The sequence below is a fragment of the Microcebus murinus genome, chromosome 6, assembly GCF_040939455.1.
Source record: "Microcebus murinus isolate Inina chromosome 6, M.murinus_Inina_mat1.0, whole genome shotgun sequence".
NCBI classification, from domain to species: Eukaryota; Metazoa; Chordata; class Mammalia; order Primates; family Cheirogaleidae; genus Microcebus; species Microcebus murinus.
This window is the reverse complement of record NC_134109.1, coordinates 3769727-3789325: the sequence shown is the minus strand read 5'-3', so window position 1 is coordinate 3789325 and position 19599 is coordinate 3769727. Positions and strand designations below refer to the sequence as shown.

The window sequence follows — 19599 nt, the reverse complement described above, 5'->3', positions numbered from 1 at the left end:
AGAGCTGAGTATCAGTTTTAGAGAAGTCAAACCTCTCAGCCTAAGCATAAATTGAGAATGATGTTAAGAACATCTCCCATGCTTTTTTCAATATACTATAAGAGTATATAAAATTACTGACCTTACTACATCTGCATATTTTTTGTCTGCAACTTAAATACTAGTGGGTCTATTTATCGGTGAGTTCTCTTACTAACTTTTGATTAAATGTTTTCATTTCCCTTATATGTGAGGTCTAATTTACTGTTTATAAATTGAGCCTATTGCTACAAGCAGATACAGTCTACTGAGCAGCAATTAGAAATAAATAACATAGATTGGATATCGTTGAGTGTGAAATGATAAGACTATCTCCTGACAATCCTCCGTTCTCACTGCCCAGGTGCTTTTCCTTGCATTACTACCATTGGTGCCAAGAACTGCTGCACCGTACACCCATGTACATCTTCACCCCTGTTATGGTGCATACGGGGGAAGGGTACACCAGCCATAGCAGCACCTGAGAGATTGTCGACTTTCTAGGGGCCTTGCCTGTGGAGGTCATGGCAGGCACTTGGACAGAATTCCCTTAACCCCAGCTTTCTCTCCTCATTCGTGGACACTCTTTCCTCAGAACTTCCTCCTGCCTTAGTAGTGGGTGGGGAGGAGGTGTGGCATGCAGTGGGCACTGTCACCTAGATGGATTAACTTAATTTTAAAACATTAGTTTTCCAGGCCACCAAAAAAACCCCCCAGACTTTGTGTAGTCATTAATAGAAAGATGCAACTTGAAATTGGATTTTTACTTGTTAACAGGTTTGTTCCTAGTGCAATGGAACTTCATTCTAGCTTACTTTGTCCATTAATGTTTAATGGTCATGTCCTATCCTCCAGTAGATAATTATGGGGAAATAAATGTCTTTTCAATTTTGTATTTTTAGTTGAGAGTTGAAAGAAAATACTTTACAAATATACAGAGCAGTAGTGTTCTAGATGCGGTTTGGGAAATTAGAAACCTATTTTAACTTATGCTGAAAGAACTATGGGGTTGGTATTCTATTTGAATTGTAAAATGTTTGTTATCTCAGCAATCTGAAAATGTATTAATTTTATATTAAATCATTGTTACATCAATTTATTGCTTATATTTGTAAATTAAATAGAATTAGTACAAAATAATGTCAGTAATTTGTTCTTGTCTTCCAGTGAGGATGAACTGGAAGAAACAAATGGAAATAACCCCATTGACATTGAGGTTGATCAAAACAAGGAAAGCAAAAAGGAGGTATTTTTTTCCCCTAGTATTGTTTAGGCGAATATATTTTATTACTAGTTCCATAAATAAAACATTCCTCTTGCTTATTCCAGTTAATATATTAAGTGCTGTGTACAATGCATCATAATATGACATTTTCAGCAATACTACCTTTGCATTTTAGAACTTAGAATTCTGTTTGCCAAGAAACATGAGTAAAAGAAGTGTTAAAGGAAAAAAAAATAGCATTAATGAGTAAAGTCTAGAGTAGCAGTCCTCGCTGATTTCCTTCGTAAGCCATCGATTAGCTCAATAGGCTATAAAGGGTGCTAGTCAGGACCAGGCTACTGACCAGCTCCTCCTCTCAGTCCTCGAGGCCGCCGATCTAACTGTGCTGCCGGGCACTGACTCAGAGTGAGGTGACCTAGGTGACCTCAGGGAGCTAGCAGGGACTCAGCCCAAACCTCTCGTTACTTAGAAACAACACTGTGGTTGCAGCAGGGTGAGCCAGGAACATCACCTCGTATGCGGCCATCGTTTCATCTCTCACATTTGAAAAATCACCAGGCAAGAGATTTTTAGTCTCTGCATTCAAGGGGCCCACGAATCCCTACAGTTGCACATGACTTTTACATGTGTTCATAGAGGCATTTTTCTGAAGACAGTCTCTAGTTTCAATAAAAGTCTCAAGAGTTCTCTATCCCCTCAGATTTTGAGAACAGTTATTTTAACCTTAGAAAAACAAAAGTGTCTAGACATACCTAATGTTTAAAATTCCATTTAATCACTTTTATTTTTTTTTATTTATTTAATTTTTTTTGAGACAGAGTCTCACTGTGTTGCCTGGGGTAGAGTGCTGTGGTGTCAGCCTAGCTCACAGCAACCTCAAACTCCTGGGCTCAAGTGATCCTCCTGCCTCAGCCTCCCAAGTGACATGTGCCACCATGCCTGGCTTATTTTTTCTATATATTTTTAGTTGTCCAGCTAATTTCTTTCTTTCTTTCTTTTTCTTTTCTTTCTTTCTTTCTTTCTTTCTTTCTTTCTTTCTTTCTTTCTTTCTTTCTTTCTTTCTTTCTTTCTTTCTTTCTCTCTCTCTCTCTCTCTCTTTCTTTCTCTCTCTCTTTCTCTCTCTCTCTCTCTCTTTCTCTTTCTCTCTCTCTCTTTCTCTTTCTTTCTTTCTCTCTTTCTCTCTCTCTCCTCTCTTTCTCTCTCTCTCTCTCTCTCTTTCTCTCTTTCTTTCTCCCTCTCTCCCTCCCTCTCTCTCTCTTTTTCTCTCCTCTCTCTTCTCTCTCTCTTTCTTTCCCCCTCCCCTCCCCCCACCCCTCCCCTTCCCTCCCCCCCACCCCTCCCCTTCGTAGAGATGGGGTCTCGTTCTTGCTCAGGCTGGTCTCGAACTCCTGTCCTTGAGCAATCCTCCTGCATCGGCCTTCCATAGTGCTAGGACTATAGGCATGAGCCACTGTGCCTAGCCAGTATATCACTTTTATAGACAAAGTAGGAAATATAGCTAACAAAAAGAAGAAAACCAAAACGATTTACAATATTATCACCCATATTGGTGACTTTTTCCGGACAACTCTCTCTAAAAATTGTGTGTGGCAATATATACTTAATTCTGAATCTTTTTATTTCTTAGAAATAATAGAATGGGATCTTACTATGTAATTTTTATAAGCTGCTTTTAAATTGACTCTACCCTAAAAATATTTTATGTCAAAAATATTTGTATACATAGCTATATATTATCCCATCATATGAATTTTTTTTTTTTTTTGAGGCAGAGTCTCACTCTGTTGCCCAAGTCAGAGTGCTGTGGTATCAGCCTAGCTCACAGCAACCTCAAACTCCTAGGCTTAAGCAGTCCTTCTGCCTCAGCCTCCCAAGTAGCTGGGACTACAGGCATGTGCCACTATGCCCAGCTAATTTTTTCTATATATTTTTCATTGTCTAGCTAATTTCTTTCTTTCTTCTCCCTCCCTCCCTCCCTCCCTCCCTCCCTCCCTCCCTTCCTTCCTTCCTTCCTTCCTTCCCTTCCTTCCCTTCCTTCCCTTCCTTCCTTCCCTTCCTTCCTTCCCTTCCTTCCTTCCCTTCCTTCCTTTCCTTCCTTCCTTTCCTTCCTTCCTTTCCTTCCTTCCTTTCCTTCCTTCCTTCCTTTCCTTCCCTTCCTTCCTTCCTTCCTTCCTTCCTTCCTTCCTTCCTTCCTTCCTTCCTTCCTTCCTTCCTTCCTTCCTTCCTTCCTTCCTTCCTTCCTTCCTTCCTTCCCTCCCTCCCTCCCTCCCTCCCTCCCTCCCTCCCTCCCTCCCTCCCTCCTTCCTTCCCTTCCTTCCTTCCCTTCCTTCCTTCCCTTCCTTCCTTCCCTTCCTTTCCTTCCCTTCCCTTTCTTTCCCTTCCCTTTCTTTCCTTCCCTTCCTTCCTTTCTTTCTTTCCTTTCTTTCTTGACGGGGTCTCGCTCTTGCTCAGGCTGGTCTTGGACTCCTGACCTCGAGCAATCCTCCTGCCTCGGCTTCCCAGAGTACTAGGATTACAGGTGTGAGCCACCATGCCCAGCCCATAATTGAGTTAACTGATCCTGTGTGGATTTCTAGATTGTTTATATACCCTGCTTTTTGCTTGTATAAACAGTGCTGAATTGATTTTCACGTAATAAATTATTTGTATACCTATAATTTTCCATTATAATTAATTCCTAGAAGTCGACTGGTTGAGTCAAAGTGTTCTAGGTACATCTTTAAGGCTTCTTTTGATATATATCGCCAAAGTGGAAACTGGTAATTCTTTTTGGATGGCACTCTTTCCAGCAATTGATACAAGTGTCCAAGATCCTAATGGTTAGCTAAATTATACTGTTTGGGAAATAAAATTGTACTTTAAAATATTAGTAAGCTTTGTTTTGATGTGTTGTTGTTATTCGTTAGGTTCCTCAATGGCACGTTTTAAATGAGAGAGAAAAGGCTTGATTTTTTTATCCATTTCTGTAATTCTGTAATTCTTATTTATATATCATAATTTCTGCTTCGAAAAGAAAAATGGTTAAATCGTAATTTAGGTACTAAAATGTTATTACACCAGACACATGCTCAGTAGGTAATCTTTATTAAATAGCATAGTGCTATATAGAGGATAGCTTATTGCCTACTGATATTTTTATATATTGTTTAAATATATGACCAAGATGAGATTATGAACAATTGTAAAACCTTCTTAAAATGATTAAGATGTATTCCTTTCCTTGCCATGGTTTTACTGTGTTTCATTTCTGGAGGTTTTGGTTTTATAGAAAACAGCTTTAAAAAATTAATAACAGTCATGCATTTTAAAATGACAACATAATATTCTGGAGCAAGTTATATAAGTTGTACCAAAAATTAAGTGTTGTCCAAAAAGAAAAGGTGTATAATAAGTCATATTTCACATCTAAGTTTATATTTCTTAATCTAAAGATTTAAATAATTCCTTATGGATCCTTATAAATATGCCAAATCATTGTTTTTCTTTTTTTCCTATGGTCATATGACTATCTATCTATCTATCTATCTATCTATCTATCTATCTATGTATATCTATCTATCTATCTTTTTTGAGTCTCACTTTGTTGCCCAGGCTAGAGTGCTGTGGCATCAGCCTAGCTCACAGCAATCTCAAACTCCTGGGCTCAAGCAATCCTTCTGCCTCAGCCTCCCGAGTAGCTGGGACTACAGGCATGTGCCACCATGCCTGGCTAATTTTTTCTCTATATATTTTTATTTGGCCAATTAATTTCTTTCTATTTTTAGTAGAGGCAGGGTCTCGCTCTTGCTCAGGCTGGTTGCACTTGCTCAGGCTGGTTTCGAACTCCTGACCTTGAGCAATCCACCCGCCTCGTCTTCCCAGAGTGTTAGGATTAAAGGTGTGAGCCACTGTACCCGGCCATAACCATCTGTATTGCTAGGGACTGTTCTTAGGATAAAATGGCTTCCTAGTCATTTATCTGTATATCATGTAGATAAATATATAATGTATATGTACAGATAGATAGATAGTATTTACATATATATGGCCATAAAGCTCACTGGAGGAGAATACAAACTTTTTTCTTTCTGTATTACTATAGGAAGCTGAGAATGCTTATTATCAGAGGTTTCAAGTGATAGAGTAGGAATATATCTCTATGTGGAGGAAATGGAAGTTGTATCTCTACATGGAGGAAATATATGTTCAAGTATTTAGCCAGAATTCAATAGCCCAAGTTTTTATGTGTTAACTGCCTATTAGAACTTGTAGATGGTGATTCTGATTTGGCGTGGCGTTTGCCTTAGATTGTTTGGTATCGTGTTAAGGAAATCAGTGTGCTTGTTACTGACCATTCGACATTTTTATTTTTGAGTTTCATTTATCAAATGTGTGTATTATGCAGGTTCCCCCTACTGAGACAGTTCCTCAGGTCAAAAAAGAAAAACATAGCACACAAGCTAAAAATAGAGCAAAAAGGAAACCCCCAAAAGGAATGTTTCTTTCTCAAGAAGATGTGGAGGCCGTTTCTGCCAATGCCACTGCTGCTACTACGGTGCTGAGACAACTAGACATGGAATTGGTTTCAATCAAACGACAGGTACTCATAAAGCCCAGTCCTGGCTAAGAGTTAACTAGCACTTTAGAAGTGTTTCTGTTTTTCACACAGGCATGTTCTTTTTCTATAAATCTCAAAGGGGCATTTTATTTCCATAAAATTAGAAGATCATGGGCAGTAACCCATTCTGATTTTTAAAACCACTAATTCTTTTTGTTCATTTTATTTTCTGTTTGTTGGGTTTTTTGTTTGTTTGGTTGGTTTTTTTGTTTTTTGTTTTTTTTTTTTTTTTTAGAAATGGGGTCTCATTGTGTTGACCAGGAACGCCTGGCCTCAAGCTATCCTCCCACCTTAGCCTCCCAAAGTGCTGGATTATGGGCATGAGCCATCATACCCAGGCCCTTTTTGATATTTTAAACAAAAATCGTGTGGTATTCCTTTTTTTATGTCTGGCTTTCTTTCAACATAAGAGCCATCCATGTGGTGTAGAACCGTTCTTATGAGTCTGTTCTTTCACATTGCTGTACAAATATCCTACAGATTTCACTAATTGTAGACATTGGGTTGCTTCCCATTTTTGGCCATTACAAATGATACTGCTATGAACATTGTTTTGTATGACTCTTGATGCATCGTGTGTGCATCTCTGTGTATCCCTATGAGTAGAATTGCTGCTTTTGAATGCACTTACATCCAGCATTCTGAAACATCATTGAACCGTTTTCCAAGGTGGTCCTGTCAGTTTGAGTTTTGGTAACACCACGTCCGGGTTTCCCAGCTGCAGCACTGTTGACATTTTAGGCTGTCCTGAGTGTTATGAGATTGTTAGCATCGTGCCTGGCCTCCACCCACTACATGCTGACAGCATCCTCCCCTACCAGTTGCAGCAACAGGAATGTCCCCAGGTGTTACCAAATTACCCCTCAGAGGCAAAATTGCCCCAGTGGAGATCTGTTGCTCTGCATGATTGCCAGCACTCTGGTGGTCTGTAAATTGTAGCCTTACTAGTGGGTTTATGGTGATAGCTCATTGTACTGTTTTATTTTGCAATTCCCTGATGACTGATGAGGTTGCCCACCTTTTCATGTACTTGTTGGCCATTTGGATGTCCTCTTCTGTGACATATCTTTTGAAGTGTTTTGTCCATATTTTTCGTATTGGATTGTATGTTTTCTTACTGGTTTATAGGTGTTCTTCATTCAGGTTCTGAGTTGTTTTCTACTTATTTGTATTAAAAATATGTTTCCTATTCTGTAGTTTGCTTTTTCACTCTCTCAATGGTAGTTTTGATGAACAGAAATTCTTTCTTTTTAGGTAGTCTAGTTTATCAGTCTTCTCAGGTTGGTGGGTTTTTTTGACTCCGGTTAAGAACCTTTTCCAAGGTCATGAAGATGCTCATGTTATCTTAGAAGTGTTGTTTGCCTTTTACATTTGATCTTCAGTACACCTAGAAATGTTTTTCTGTACATGTTGTCAGGTGTAGGTTTAATAGTCATTGTTTTTTTCATGTGGGTGTGTATCTGTGTGACCAAGTACTATTCATACTGTAACACACAGGACCTTTGTGTTAAATCCAGTGGCTGTGTGTGGGTCTGGATGAGGTGCTCTGTTCCTTTGGTCTGCTTGTCCAGCCTTCACACGTACGTGCTGTCCTGGTTGTATGTACTTTATAAACTTAGGTATCTGGTGTAGTGTAAATTTTCCTGGTTATCCCCAGCCTTTACATTTCCATATAAAATTCAGAATTAGTTTATCAATTTTTGGAAAAATAATTCTATCAGAATTTTGATTGGGGTTTTATTGCATCTCCAGATAAAAATAGATTTTGAGTCTATTGATTCTTCTGATTAGTGAATATGATATACCCTTCCACTTACATAGTTCTTTAATTTCTCTCATGTTTTGTTTTCTGGGTATAGGACTTACAGCTCTGTTGTTAGAGTTAGTTATTCCTATGTAATTGGTGCTTTTTCTGTTGTCCTTATAAAGGGTCTTGTTATTTATTTATTTATCCTTCAAAGCCAGGAATGAAAGGATATCGTTTTATACATTCTCTTCTGTAATTGTCTGTGCCTGCTGTGTAGAAATGGTTTATCATTTTAATCTGGTTGCATAGTACATTTAAACTGGGAATTCAACCTAGTAGCCTAGTACCGTACTTTCATTAGCTCGTTCTCATTCACCCCTCCTCGAATTCAGTTCCAGAAAACCATCAGCAAATTGTGGACTGACATTTATTATTGGTTTTTTGCTGCTTTTGATTTGTTAGTCTTGACAGTGCCCTTGGAAGGTTAAGTGGGAGGCCAACTGTCATTTCATTAGATGAGAAGGGTGGGATCTGTGGCCCTATCTACCTTCTGGCCCAGGGAGGTGGTGCAGACCAGGACCAAGCATGTCCCTTGGAATCAGAGGATCGCTTCTTGTCTTGGCTGCTGGCACAGCTGCGCTCTAATCTTAGGAGAATCACTTAATCTTTCTGGGCCTCTTTTCAAATGAGGAGGTTAATCCTTGCCTGCCTGATCTCACAGGATATATCGGGGCTGCTGTGTGAGAGCATTTTAAGCTGTTCGCATTGCAAGAACTCTCTCTGATTAGGGCCGTGAGCTCTTTTCTGCATTCTCATCTCCCTCTCTGCTGAATGAGTTGCTGGTGGTTGCTGTATGATGTTAACATGTTGAGGAAAGAAAAAAATGCCTTCCTCTTCCACAGAGGTATCACTGACTCTGTAGTGTGAGAGAGAAAAGATTCTTTGGTTTTCAGAGCAGAGTCAAGAACAGCAATTTTTTAAATCTCAAGGTAGCTCATACTCATCAAGAGGGGGGCTCCGTCTCACCAGGGGAGGTAGTAGGTTGTTCACTTTCCACAGCCTTTTTGGGCTACAGTGGAATAGCAAGTTCAGCACCAAATATACTTCTAGACTCAAAGTGGCAGTCAGTCCACAGGGGGCCATTTGTTCAGGATGACCCTATGTTTAGTGGTGTATCAAAGATACATTCACCTGAAAATAACAAAAAACCTGACTAACAATTGCCTAAACAGTTAAGGATTTATGTTTTTCAAATAGCAAGAAGTCACATGTCAGTGGTTGCTGACATTAGTTCATTTGTTCATTGATGCTCTGAGCGACCCAGGTGCTTTCAGATCTTCTCTTCTGCCACTCTTTGCTTATTGGCTTTTCATCTTGCTTGTGGCCTCAATTGGAAGCTGCAGAAGCCATTTTGAAGCCCTGGCGTCTGCATTCAGGGTAGTACGAGGAGCAGACGGAGGTGGAGCTAACCTGTCCCTTGCAGGAAAAGCAAGAGCCTAACCAGAAACTCCATAGCAGACTTCTGCCTGCCAGGCTTTGTGCGCTGCTCCTGCCAGCTCCGGGGGATGCAGCAGCGCTGCAGAAGATGCACAGAAAGGGGGCTGGGCATGCCTGTTAGATTCGTCGCCAGCGAACTCCTGCATTCAGCCTTTCTCTGAGTGGAGAATAAAATAGTCTGACATTAGTGAGGAATCAATCACTAATCACACAAAGTGGAAAACGGAAAGTTGTGTTTGGGTAGTCTAGATAGGGTGCCAGGCCATGTGGTTTGCTTTAGTCTTTGGTTTTGTTTTTTCCTTTAAATGCTGATTACCTTCGTATTCTCTTTGTTATCCAGCTAACTGCCACTTGCTTCCTTTCCTGTCCATATTAATAAACCTAGATATTTCTGATGTGGAAAATACATCAGGAATAAAGTTGTAGGCTACTGAGCATTTAGAGCTGTTTTGGGGTGTTTTTGAGACAGAGTCTGGCTCTGTTGCTCAGGCTAGAGTGCCGTGGCATCAGCCTAGCTCACAGCAACCTCAAACTTTTGGGCTCAAGTGATCCTCCTGCCTCAGCCTCCCGAGTAGCTAGGACTACAGGCATGTACCACCATGCCTGGCCAATTTTTTCTATATATTTTTAGTTGGCCAATTAATTTCTATTTATAGTAGAGATGGGGTTTCGCTCTTTCTCAGGCTGGTCTCAAACTCCTGACCTTGAGCGATCCTCCCACCTCCCAGAGTGCTAGGATTACAAGTGTGAGCCACCACACCCAGCCTAGAGCTAACTTTTGGTTCAGAATTTGTGGGCGTTTTGCATTTAATCTGTATTCTACTTTATTGATTTTAGATAGAAAAGGCATTTGCTAAACATATTGGTCTCCTTGGTAAATGTTTATTACTAAAGCACAGTGCAAAATAAACCCAGGTTTGTAACATCTATGAGCAACCAGCTAGAGTGGAGAGAGCAACCTATTCCACTGGAATGCTGAAGTCCTTGCGATATTCTAGGCCCTGACTTTTCCTGTTGGAACTTTCTAAGTTCAGTTGATACCCTAAGAAGAATTCAGGGGACAGTATTTCACCATTTTTTGGTAACTGAAAGAGCCTTGAGCATGAGCCTAAGACAGTGCTATCTGGCACAGTAGCTAGCAGCCACATGGGGTCGTTTAAGTTTAGATTAATTACAATTAAAAAATTAAAAATTCAATCCCTTAGTCACGTAAGCTACATTTCTAGGGCTTGATAGCAGCATGTGGCTACCATATGAGCCAGCCCAGCTTTAGACTGTTCCAGTCATCACAGAGAGTCTTTTTGGACACTGCTGGTCTGAGAGCTTGGCTTCACTTTCTCAGGAACTTAATAAATAAAGTTCCTTTTTTTGTTGTTCTTTTTAAATTTTATTTTATATGCAAAGAGCTAGCATGTTTTCTTTTACTGAGTGGATGCCTTGGATGATCCATTCCGGGAAGATCACTTAGTCCAACATATGGCGGCACACAGCAAGGCCATATTTCCGAGTGGACGCAATGAACAAAAACCCCTGCCAGACTGTCGTGGGTGGCTCCGGCAGAGCTGCTGCTGGTGACCCGTCTTGCTTTCAGGAGTGCAACGAGGCAAAAGGCCAAGTGAAGTTCTAGTACAAATTTGTTTTCTTCTGATTTGTACCTTTTCAAAACAAATTAAATTAAAATACATTTCAATAAATCAAGACCCCCATCTGTGGTTTTTATTGTAGGGTAAATTTTGTGCACATTTCCTGAAATTTTCTTTGAAGCTGTCATTTTGTTTTTGTGTCAATGCAGAAGGACCTGGAGTGGGCTCTTTCTGGCAGACTTCGAGCTGCTGACTAATGGTGAGCAGGATCAGATTCTGGTCTGTAGGGTGCTGGTCCTGTTTACTTGGCCACTGGTTCCACAGTGAAGAAAATTTTTCCTGCACATCCTCCTCCCTTTTTAAAGCCTTTTAGGAAAAATAAAACATAGGAGGAAAAGATGTGTGAAACTGGAATTCTGTAAAATCTAAGCACTTGTAAAAATGGAATTTCAAATACTTGTGTAAGTATGAAAAGCCTTTTAAAAAGAAGATAGAATTATTAAAGGTGTCTGTGCAACAATGTCACCACTCCTTCCCTACACTTCATTGTCTCCACTCTCGGTTATCCCCTCCCTACCTCTAATATTTGCCTTTTCTTCGTTTACCAGTAAGATTTCTTCTTTTTTGGGAGCATCTTCTACTCATGAATGTCTTTGGTATTTTATTGGGAAAGTCAGCCTATTCTTGCTCTTGGTTTCTTCTTTGTTTGTGATTATTCAAAGATGAAAGATGATAGTTTCCCTAGTGTTCAGCTACAGTCACATCCCTCTCCTTCAAGGTCAGGCACAGGGAATACTTCTAGGACCTGCTGCGTTCAGGAGCCCTGGGAATATGAAAGAGCAGTGTTGGCTTGGTTGCTGGATTGGTATTGTTTGTGTCTCTCTTGATTAGGCAAGAGCAGCAAAAGATTAGGTACACTGAGTGAAAGCAATAATGTGCTAAGAGCTAATTTATAAGGAAATGAACTTCTAGATGATCAAAATTAGGCTCATGAAAAACCAGCTGACATTTTCCTTTCTTTCTTCCCCCCGTCAAAGAAATCAGCACTGTGCCTGGATGGCGCCATGCCCCGGGCACTGTGGGCTGTGCCTGCAGCTCTGCTGGGAAGCCTGTGCCTCTCCAGGCTGCTCCGTCACTTGAGCTCGATTCTGCAGGATGGGAAGCCCAGGCATCTCCTGTCTGTTGTGTCAAACGCTAGATGAGTGTTTTGGTATGCAGATTCCTGTTAGAAACTAGAAGATCAGAATTATACACTCACTCAGGATTCTTTGTGCCACCATCCTCTCCTTGGTTTTCCCTTATCTGTTGTTCTGAGCAACCAAATTAAGGAATATAGTTAGGTGCTCTCCAGGAATACTATAGGGACCTCAAATTCTGGTTGCATCAGAGGGTTAAAAACTTCTTTGCTCTTGGTTTTTTTGTTTCTTTAGTTTTTTTAGCTCCATCTTCTTTTCATAACTTTATAAAAAGTCATCATTTTTAAATGAAAATCATTTTCCCCCCTAGATTCAGAATATCAAACAGACGAACAGTGCTCTGAAAGAAAAACTTGACGGTGGAATAGAACCGTATCGACTTCCTGAGGTAGGATTATGTTAACATCATCTCAGAAGTCATACCCAAGTTTTACATGTTTAAGAATTTATTATCTGTATGATATATCTCTTAGAAAGAAGGGTATATGGACATAATTTTATAAACCTAATTGATGTTAAAATTCTTATGCGAGAAAAAGAAAGGTTGATTAAACCTTAATAAGGATATAGTCATCTCTAAATGTAATGTGCTAAAATGACTCCTTTGGATATCCAGGTCATTCAGAAATGTAACGCACGCTGGACCACAGAAGAGCAGCTTCTTGCCGTACAAGGTATGGGCAGTTCTCCCTATGGAGAGCTTAGGGGCAGTGGTAGGTTACAGGAAAAACAACATCCCCCTGCTCCTAGCACCTCGTCCATGTGGAACAAATTCTTGGAGGAGGCTGTATTCTCCTTTGGGCTGTCATTTCGGCCAAGGCACTGCATCCCCTTGGACTTTTCCTGTTTCTCACAAATTCTCAGAATTAACCTGAAAGCCTGAAAGCCTCAGTTTTCAAAAAGTGTATTTCATTTTATTAATAGCAGTTACTTGTGAACTCTGAATAGTCAGGAAGTACAAGACCAAAAAGAAGCATACTGGTGTGATGCTAAGGTTGGTCCGATGGGTGTGGTGGGCCAAATTGTCGAGTGTCCCAGCTAGCTTGAAAAGGACTGACTGTGCCTTGGCAGGCACCAGTTCCATGCCAGGTTCTGCACCAAGTGCTGGGCCCTGTGAGGTGGGCGCTACAGCCAGCCCCTGCTCACAGAGAGGAGATTGTTCTCTAGCCCAAGATCACACAATGACAAAATGACCCACCAACATGAACGTGGGTCTGGGTGGGCTAGAGTCCACAGGCCTAACCACAGCACTCTGCCGTCTGCCGTTGCCAGCCCATCTCCGGTGCCCTGGGAACCCTACAAAGACGAATGCAGAATGCCCAGGACACGGGGAGTTGTCGGGTGACGTCAGCAGTTACGTGACATGTATGGGAAGACATTTCTAGATGGCAGGGTCTTACCCAACTTCTCTGAACAGTCATCTGCAAAATATATCTAGAGATGACTCCCGCCTGTTCCCATTCTTATAATATGCTAAATTAGTGCCTGCTATTAAAACTTTATATATATTTTTTCTTATCTGGATAAAGAGATAAGTCTCAATTGTCATTTTTAAAATTTGTTTTTCTCTTTTATTGAAAAAAAAAATGCTTTCTTAAATCCGTAGCCATCAGGAAATACGGCCGAGATTTTCAGGCAATCTCAGATGTGATTGGGAACAAATCAGTAGTACAAGTGAAAAACTTTTTTGTAAATTATCGACGCCGCTTCAACATAGATGAAGTTTTACAAGAGTGGGAGGCAGAGCACGGTAAAGAAGAGACCAATGGGCCCAGTCACCAGAAACCTGTGAAGTCCCCGGACAATTCCGTGAAGATGCCTGAAGAGGAAGACGAGGTAAGTCTGACACGAGACCCCTCCACCCTGCCAGCTTCATGCCTGGTGTTCTGGCCAGTGTCTAAAGTGGTGACTTTCCTCAGCTGTAGAAATATTTTTAGGTTTCAGCTGTATCAGTATAAGTTTCAGCTGTATCAACTTATCTTTTACCTGGAAATCCCCTGACACGTGTGTGTTGACTCCAGTCACTTCCTGGTCACTGTATATTATTCACATTTTAGTTTCTTGGCAAATTCTTTATTTCTTCCTGCTTTCCTCCAACCACAAAATATTCCACACTATCAATACAGTAAAATCTATCATGAAACAGTAGGTTGGAAGTGCCTTGAGGAAGTCAAACTCAGCCATATAGCACGTCGTCACGTCACTGTGCAGTCTATGAACTCCCTGGGTGAGTCTGACAGCCAGCCTGAGCGCCTGAAGTGTGTCCCTGCTTCCACACCTTCCAGCCTTGGGTGCTGTTTGGAGCTGACTGGCCCCAAATACTGATGAGGATGATTCTGTGGCTGGCTGGAACTTTTAAGGTGGTGGCTGACATTTTAGTCATTTCCAGAATGGCAGCACTGGCCTCATCTGCCCAGTCAGCCGAGATTAGACAGGAAGATTACTCGGGCTGCAGAGACCATCTGCAGTCTCCCTGCTCCCTCTGCCAGGGTTGCTGGCCCTTTCCCCATCTGTCCTGCCCCACATTTCATCTCCGCCCCTCTCCCAGAGCAGAGGAAAGAGTTCATTGCCAGTCACTTAACATCTGCATTTGTTCCCTGAGGTGTGCAAACGTGAGGTGAAGGCTGTCACATCCAACCTTGTATTGAGGAAAGGGCGTGTAGGTATGCTAAAATGACAAGGGTAGAGATAGTCTCACCTGAAATTATGAAATGATTACTAGTGGTAATTATACATTACCACTGGTAATGTATATTTGGTAATGGTAATGAAGTCAGGAGAACTCTCCTGACTTCACCAAGAACAGCTCTCATAACTTGTGGTTTCAGCTAAAGGAACAGCTATGTTCAGGCTTGGCTGCGTGGCCCAGTTTCCCCCACAGTGAGGCGCTGCGAGTTGCCACGGAACAGTTAGGTTTGGGTCTGGGAGTCAGTTTTGGAAAAATGGGAGAGGGGAGTTAGGAGATGCCTTGTGGCTCTGAAAGAAATTCTGTGATCTTGTGTGTTCCTGTATCCCAGCAGAAACCCGCGGCTGTTGCGGGCGGGCGGGGTGCTGCGGCATCCCTGAGCCAGTGAGAGCGGTCACGCTCTTGCCACGCCGAAGCGCTGCGTGCCGAGCCCAGTGCCCTCGTGCCCTTTCCAGGTGTTTGTATTTGCTCCTATGACGTGTGGGCATTATTATTGTTTGTGTTCCACAGATGAGGAAACAGAAGTTCAAGGAGAATGATAACTCATCTGAGTTAACATCATTCAGATGTGGCCAAGCCAGGATTTGCGCCCAAGACATCTGGCTGTAGAGGCCACGCTCTTATCCCGCCCATAGGAGCACGTGTGTTTGTACCCCGCCCCCTCCCTGTCAGCTCACTGGAATGAGGAGTTTGTGGGAGTGACCTGCTCTTTGATGCTTTTTTCTTCTCCCCCCTCAGGCTGCTTCTGTTCTTGATGTCAGATACGCATCTGCCTCGTGAGAAACTTGGGTAGCTTTGAACACTTGGTATGGACTACTGTGTTATCCAGGATATCAGGTATTCCGAGACATCACCTAGCCATCTGCATCACATCTCTGTGGACAAGCAGCTATTACCAAAAAAGGCATACACTTCAGTCCTGTGCTACACCTGCCTTAATTCTTTGCTCGTTCCTCCATTCTGGCACCACTTCCCAGAGAGCTCCGTCGCATCTCTCACTCTCTCTGCCTAAGTGCTCGGGAGCCTCCCGGCTGCACATCGCTTGTGACTCCAGGAGCCGCCTCCCCTGTCAGAGCCCGCAGGGCCCCAGCCGTGCCAGTTCTTCCCAGTCGACAGCTTCGGGACAGGGTGTCTATCAGAAGGCCGCATCTGCTCCTGCATGGCCTGCGATTTCTACTTTGTGCATAGTTCTCAGAGTAACTGCGACCCTGTTGGCCCTCTAGAAAGTTTCTCTTGTTCTTTTCTGAGACAACCACCTAAGTGAGATCATGCTTCTTTGGAAACCACACCATATTGGCAGACTGTATGGTAACCCCTATCGTGCCAAGTGTCTTGCTGCAAGTCACATTTTCCTAAACATAGGGTCTAATTATGGTTTAGAAATTTAGTTGGCTTATTTTAAACCTCTCCCTTCTCCCTTCCCAAGTATTATAGTAAAAATCTCATTCACAAAAACTGTCCTTGGACATTGAAGCTTAAAGGGAACGTGGACCTCAACGCTTTTCTGCCTTCAACTTTCAACATTGTGATCCTGGGGTGGGTGCCACCCCTTCTTTTCCTCACCCCCACCCCCTACCACCACCCCCCAACTCCAAGAGATTCAGTCCATATCACTGTACCTGGTGCTTGTACATTTGGAATTGGTGCCTTCTCCTTTTGGCAACCATGTCATCAACCCTTTTTCTGTTTTGGTGTCTTCTTTAAAGTTTATTGCTAGCCAAAGATGACATCAGTGAGATTAGGAGACGGGAGAGCTTGCTGCAGATTCTGACAGTGCAGATTTTAAATGTCAGGTTAGCTCAGTAACAGATATTAGAATAGCTGGTGATGGTTTTGTAAAAGCGGCACATTGTTCCCCATTTCTCTTGCTATGTCTGGCCTTTGATATGGCACTCCACATGTCCGTTTGCATCCTTCATGTACTGATGTGGCCACACAAACACCTTCCCCTGTCTTAATATCAGAGTACAGGACAGAGCGGTGATGAGTATATTGTTCTAGTGAGAGCAAGATAAAAAGAATCTACAAAGCCGTATGTAATGCCTTTTGGTTGGACTGGGAACAAGTAAATTTTTCTAAGAAATGTTTTGAGACTTCCAGAATCACTTTTGTTCTCCTACCAGACCGTGGGCCTGCGGGGGGCTGAGGAGCACCTGTCAGACTGCATTCTAGCACAGCCTGCTCCTGCGGCCGGCTCACACTGCACTACACACGTTCAAGTAGCTGTTGTTGTTGTTGCTGTTTGCATCGTTTAAAGATTTTTTTCTGCTTTCAATACCAAAAAGAAAAAAATGCCGATGCTTTAAGGCATAACCAGAATTCTTAAGAATTTAAAATATGCAATTAAAATTTGATGTGTTTTGACTCCCAAGCACCTTGCCTTTTTTTTTTTTTAAGTAAGCTGATTTTCTCTTAGAGAGAGGGTCAGCTAGAAACCTAGGTTTCTTGAAATTGTACATTCTTTTTTAGAAGTCTGGAGAGAGGTCATTCAAAAGGGACTTTCCCAACTTTTATCATCTTGTCCCTACACCAGGTGTCTGTCAGTCAAGTCAAAGCCTGTGAAGGACAGCGTCAGAGGAGGCCCCACGTGCCACTCCTGCCTGGGGACAGGGTGGCACAGGAACACTATTAAGGAAGCAGGGGCTTCTGTTACCGTAGCCTGTTGGATAATCGAAGGGTGGCAGGAAGAACGTGGGAAGGAGTCGCCTACGTTTTGCATATCACTGAAGGGGACACTAAGGCACAGACTGAAGCTTTGGGTTCTCCTTGCTTCCCTCCAAACCTCCTTCCTGCTTCCCTACAGAAGCAGTAGGCGATGGCGGCAGTGGGTTTCTCGCTCTGCCTGGAGGTGTGTTTCTCTCTTCCCACCCAGGCTGCTTTCCTTAGGAAGTGATCCCTCCTGGCACTGCTTGGAAGCTTGATGCTGATTCTTACACAGCAAGGCATGGCAGTGAGCAGTGCCAGGCGGTCATCTGTATTCTGCACTATCCCCTCATGTGGCTCCGGCGCTGGATGACGGACTCCGGCCCGGAGGAGTGACCATGCTGGTGCACTTGTGATCACAGCAGCTGAATTCAGCTTTCTCCCTAAGGGGAAGGAGCATGTCACTTTCATTTGACAGAGGGAAAAAAGGGTAGTTGTCTTTGCCTAACTGCCTTTGTTGTAGTTTCATGCATAAGATAGCACTGTGTTTTAAACTTTTTTTCATTACACTGTCTTTGCAATGATGTAAATGCAAGAAATCACTTAGCTTTAAAAGCTAAGCGGTTCGGTCTTATTTATGTGAAGACTCTTTAACATATCAAGAATTAGGTGCATTGGCAGGTAGTGTTTGGGATGTGATGACTGCTTCAGATGGAATGTTCACTTAAGCTTTGTCTTCTTAAAAATTATCAATGTGAATGTCATAATTATATATATTTTTGTGGAAAATTTCTCCTAAGTATAAGTTATTGTGCAAAATATAGTATCATTGACGCAAATAATAGTTTAACTTTTAGTTTAGAAATCCTAAAAGATATAAATTGTATTGCATATGCATTAAAACTTTGTTCTATTTAATTTTATGTAGATGTGTAAAGTGTTAGGTAAAATTTTTTTTCACTTATCCATTTAAACACCTTGTTACTTGAATATTGTGTTGACTGGTCTGCAACAGTGATCAATTCTGTAATATAGCTCTTTTAACCAGGAAGTACCCGTGCCTCAGTCACACTGGCTAGATTGGTGGTGGCACACAGTCGGCGCCAGAGGTTAGTGTAACACGCCCACGCATCGTCTCGGTGTGGAGTATTTGTCAAGACACTGCTTCCTCAGAATGGTTTTTGATAGTTTTTAGGCTCTAAGACCCTTTGATATGCTCATAAACCTCTAATCTAAAAACAAAATTGAAAAAGTAGTTGGGTTTTAAAAGCTTATTGTGGTGGACTAATTAAGCAGTTTTCTATTGATATAAAGTTTCCTCAACTATCACACACCACTCTAAGTGTGCTCATTGTCACTTTAAATTTTAACTATACCCTATTTTTGTGTTTCTGAATATCAGATGTACTATTGGTATAATTGCACACCAAAAATAAGCCAAACAGTGCATTACACTAACTGGATCCCCGCCTTTGTGTGAGTAATGCGAAGATGGAGGCAACCCAGATGAGAGCCTCTTTTTTCTCTCTTGTCTAGCCTGTTTCTACAGCTAATGACCGAGGATTCAAGCTTTTAATATCAGTGAAACTTTGCCTCGAATTGACTCAAGGTAGTTAGGTCATCAAAATCTAGTGATCTTGTGCAATGCTGTTTCTGCCACTCCCTGGATCTCTGCAGCTTTTCCTAATTGTAGTAAAGCACAATTGCAGCGACGTCGCAGTTCGGAAGAGGAAGGTCAGCATAGCCTATGCATGTTGTGTAATCATGAGTGTTTACAGCCACCTTCTCCTAAGATGAAAGTTTATACTGGGGTGGGTAGTGTTCCATTACGTAGACTTATCGACTTTGCTAAGTGCTTTTTAGACTGCTAAAAAATTTTTCAAGATTTTAAAAGATGTATAAGGTTAAGTTTGGAAATATAATGGAAATGCTGTATATCTTTTGAAGTGATAAAATCCATGTTGGAATTTTAAAGGAAATATGTTGTAATAATGCTGTTGTAAGTAATATTTTATTGTCTCTCTTTGCCTGTTTTCTATTTCAGCACATTCATTGTGGTGAATGTCCATAGCATTATAACCGCTTAGCCATTGAATGATAACATTTGTTAGTGGAAATCGGAAAATTTATTTGTGAAATTCTGCAGAATTCATTTTTCTATTTCCAATATTTGCTGAAGTTAAATAAAAATTTTCAAGCCATTGATGTAATAAAATATGAAACAAAACCATTTCTGCACCCCACTGTCCATCAGAGCACACCCACCCTCATCCACAGCAGGGTTCCCTCCGTCCTGAGTGGGCCTCGGGGTTTCTGAGTGTGTAGTTGCCCCAGAATTAGGCCCTTTGGAAAGACACAGCCAGGATTTCTTTGCTCCACCTAAATGTCTATTCTTTTTCATAAAGAT

The 19599-nt window shown here is 41.7% G+C and overlaps 1 protein-coding gene across 2 annotated transcripts in view; it reads left to right on the top strand.

Annotated features, from left to right (window-relative positions):
• Nucleotides 1–19393, top strand: part of RCOR1 (REST corepressor 1) — a 129496-nt gene extending 110103 nt beyond the window's left edge. The window contains exons 7-12 of one of the 2 annotated variants that reach the window (XM_012746388.3): nucleotides 1186–1264; nucleotides 5628–5822; nucleotides 12174–12251; nucleotides 12480–12537; nucleotides 13470–13699; nucleotides 15288–19393. In XM_012746388.3, the coding sequence (XP_012601842.1) occupies nucleotides 1186–1264; nucleotides 5628–5822; nucleotides 12174–12251; nucleotides 12480–12537; nucleotides 13470–13699; nucleotides 15288–15329 (682 nt within the window). In that variant the 3' untranslated portion in view covers nucleotides 15330–19393. The other variant, XM_012746387.3, reaches the window with a different exon arrangement.
• Nucleotides 19394–19599: the final 206 nt, after the last annotated feature.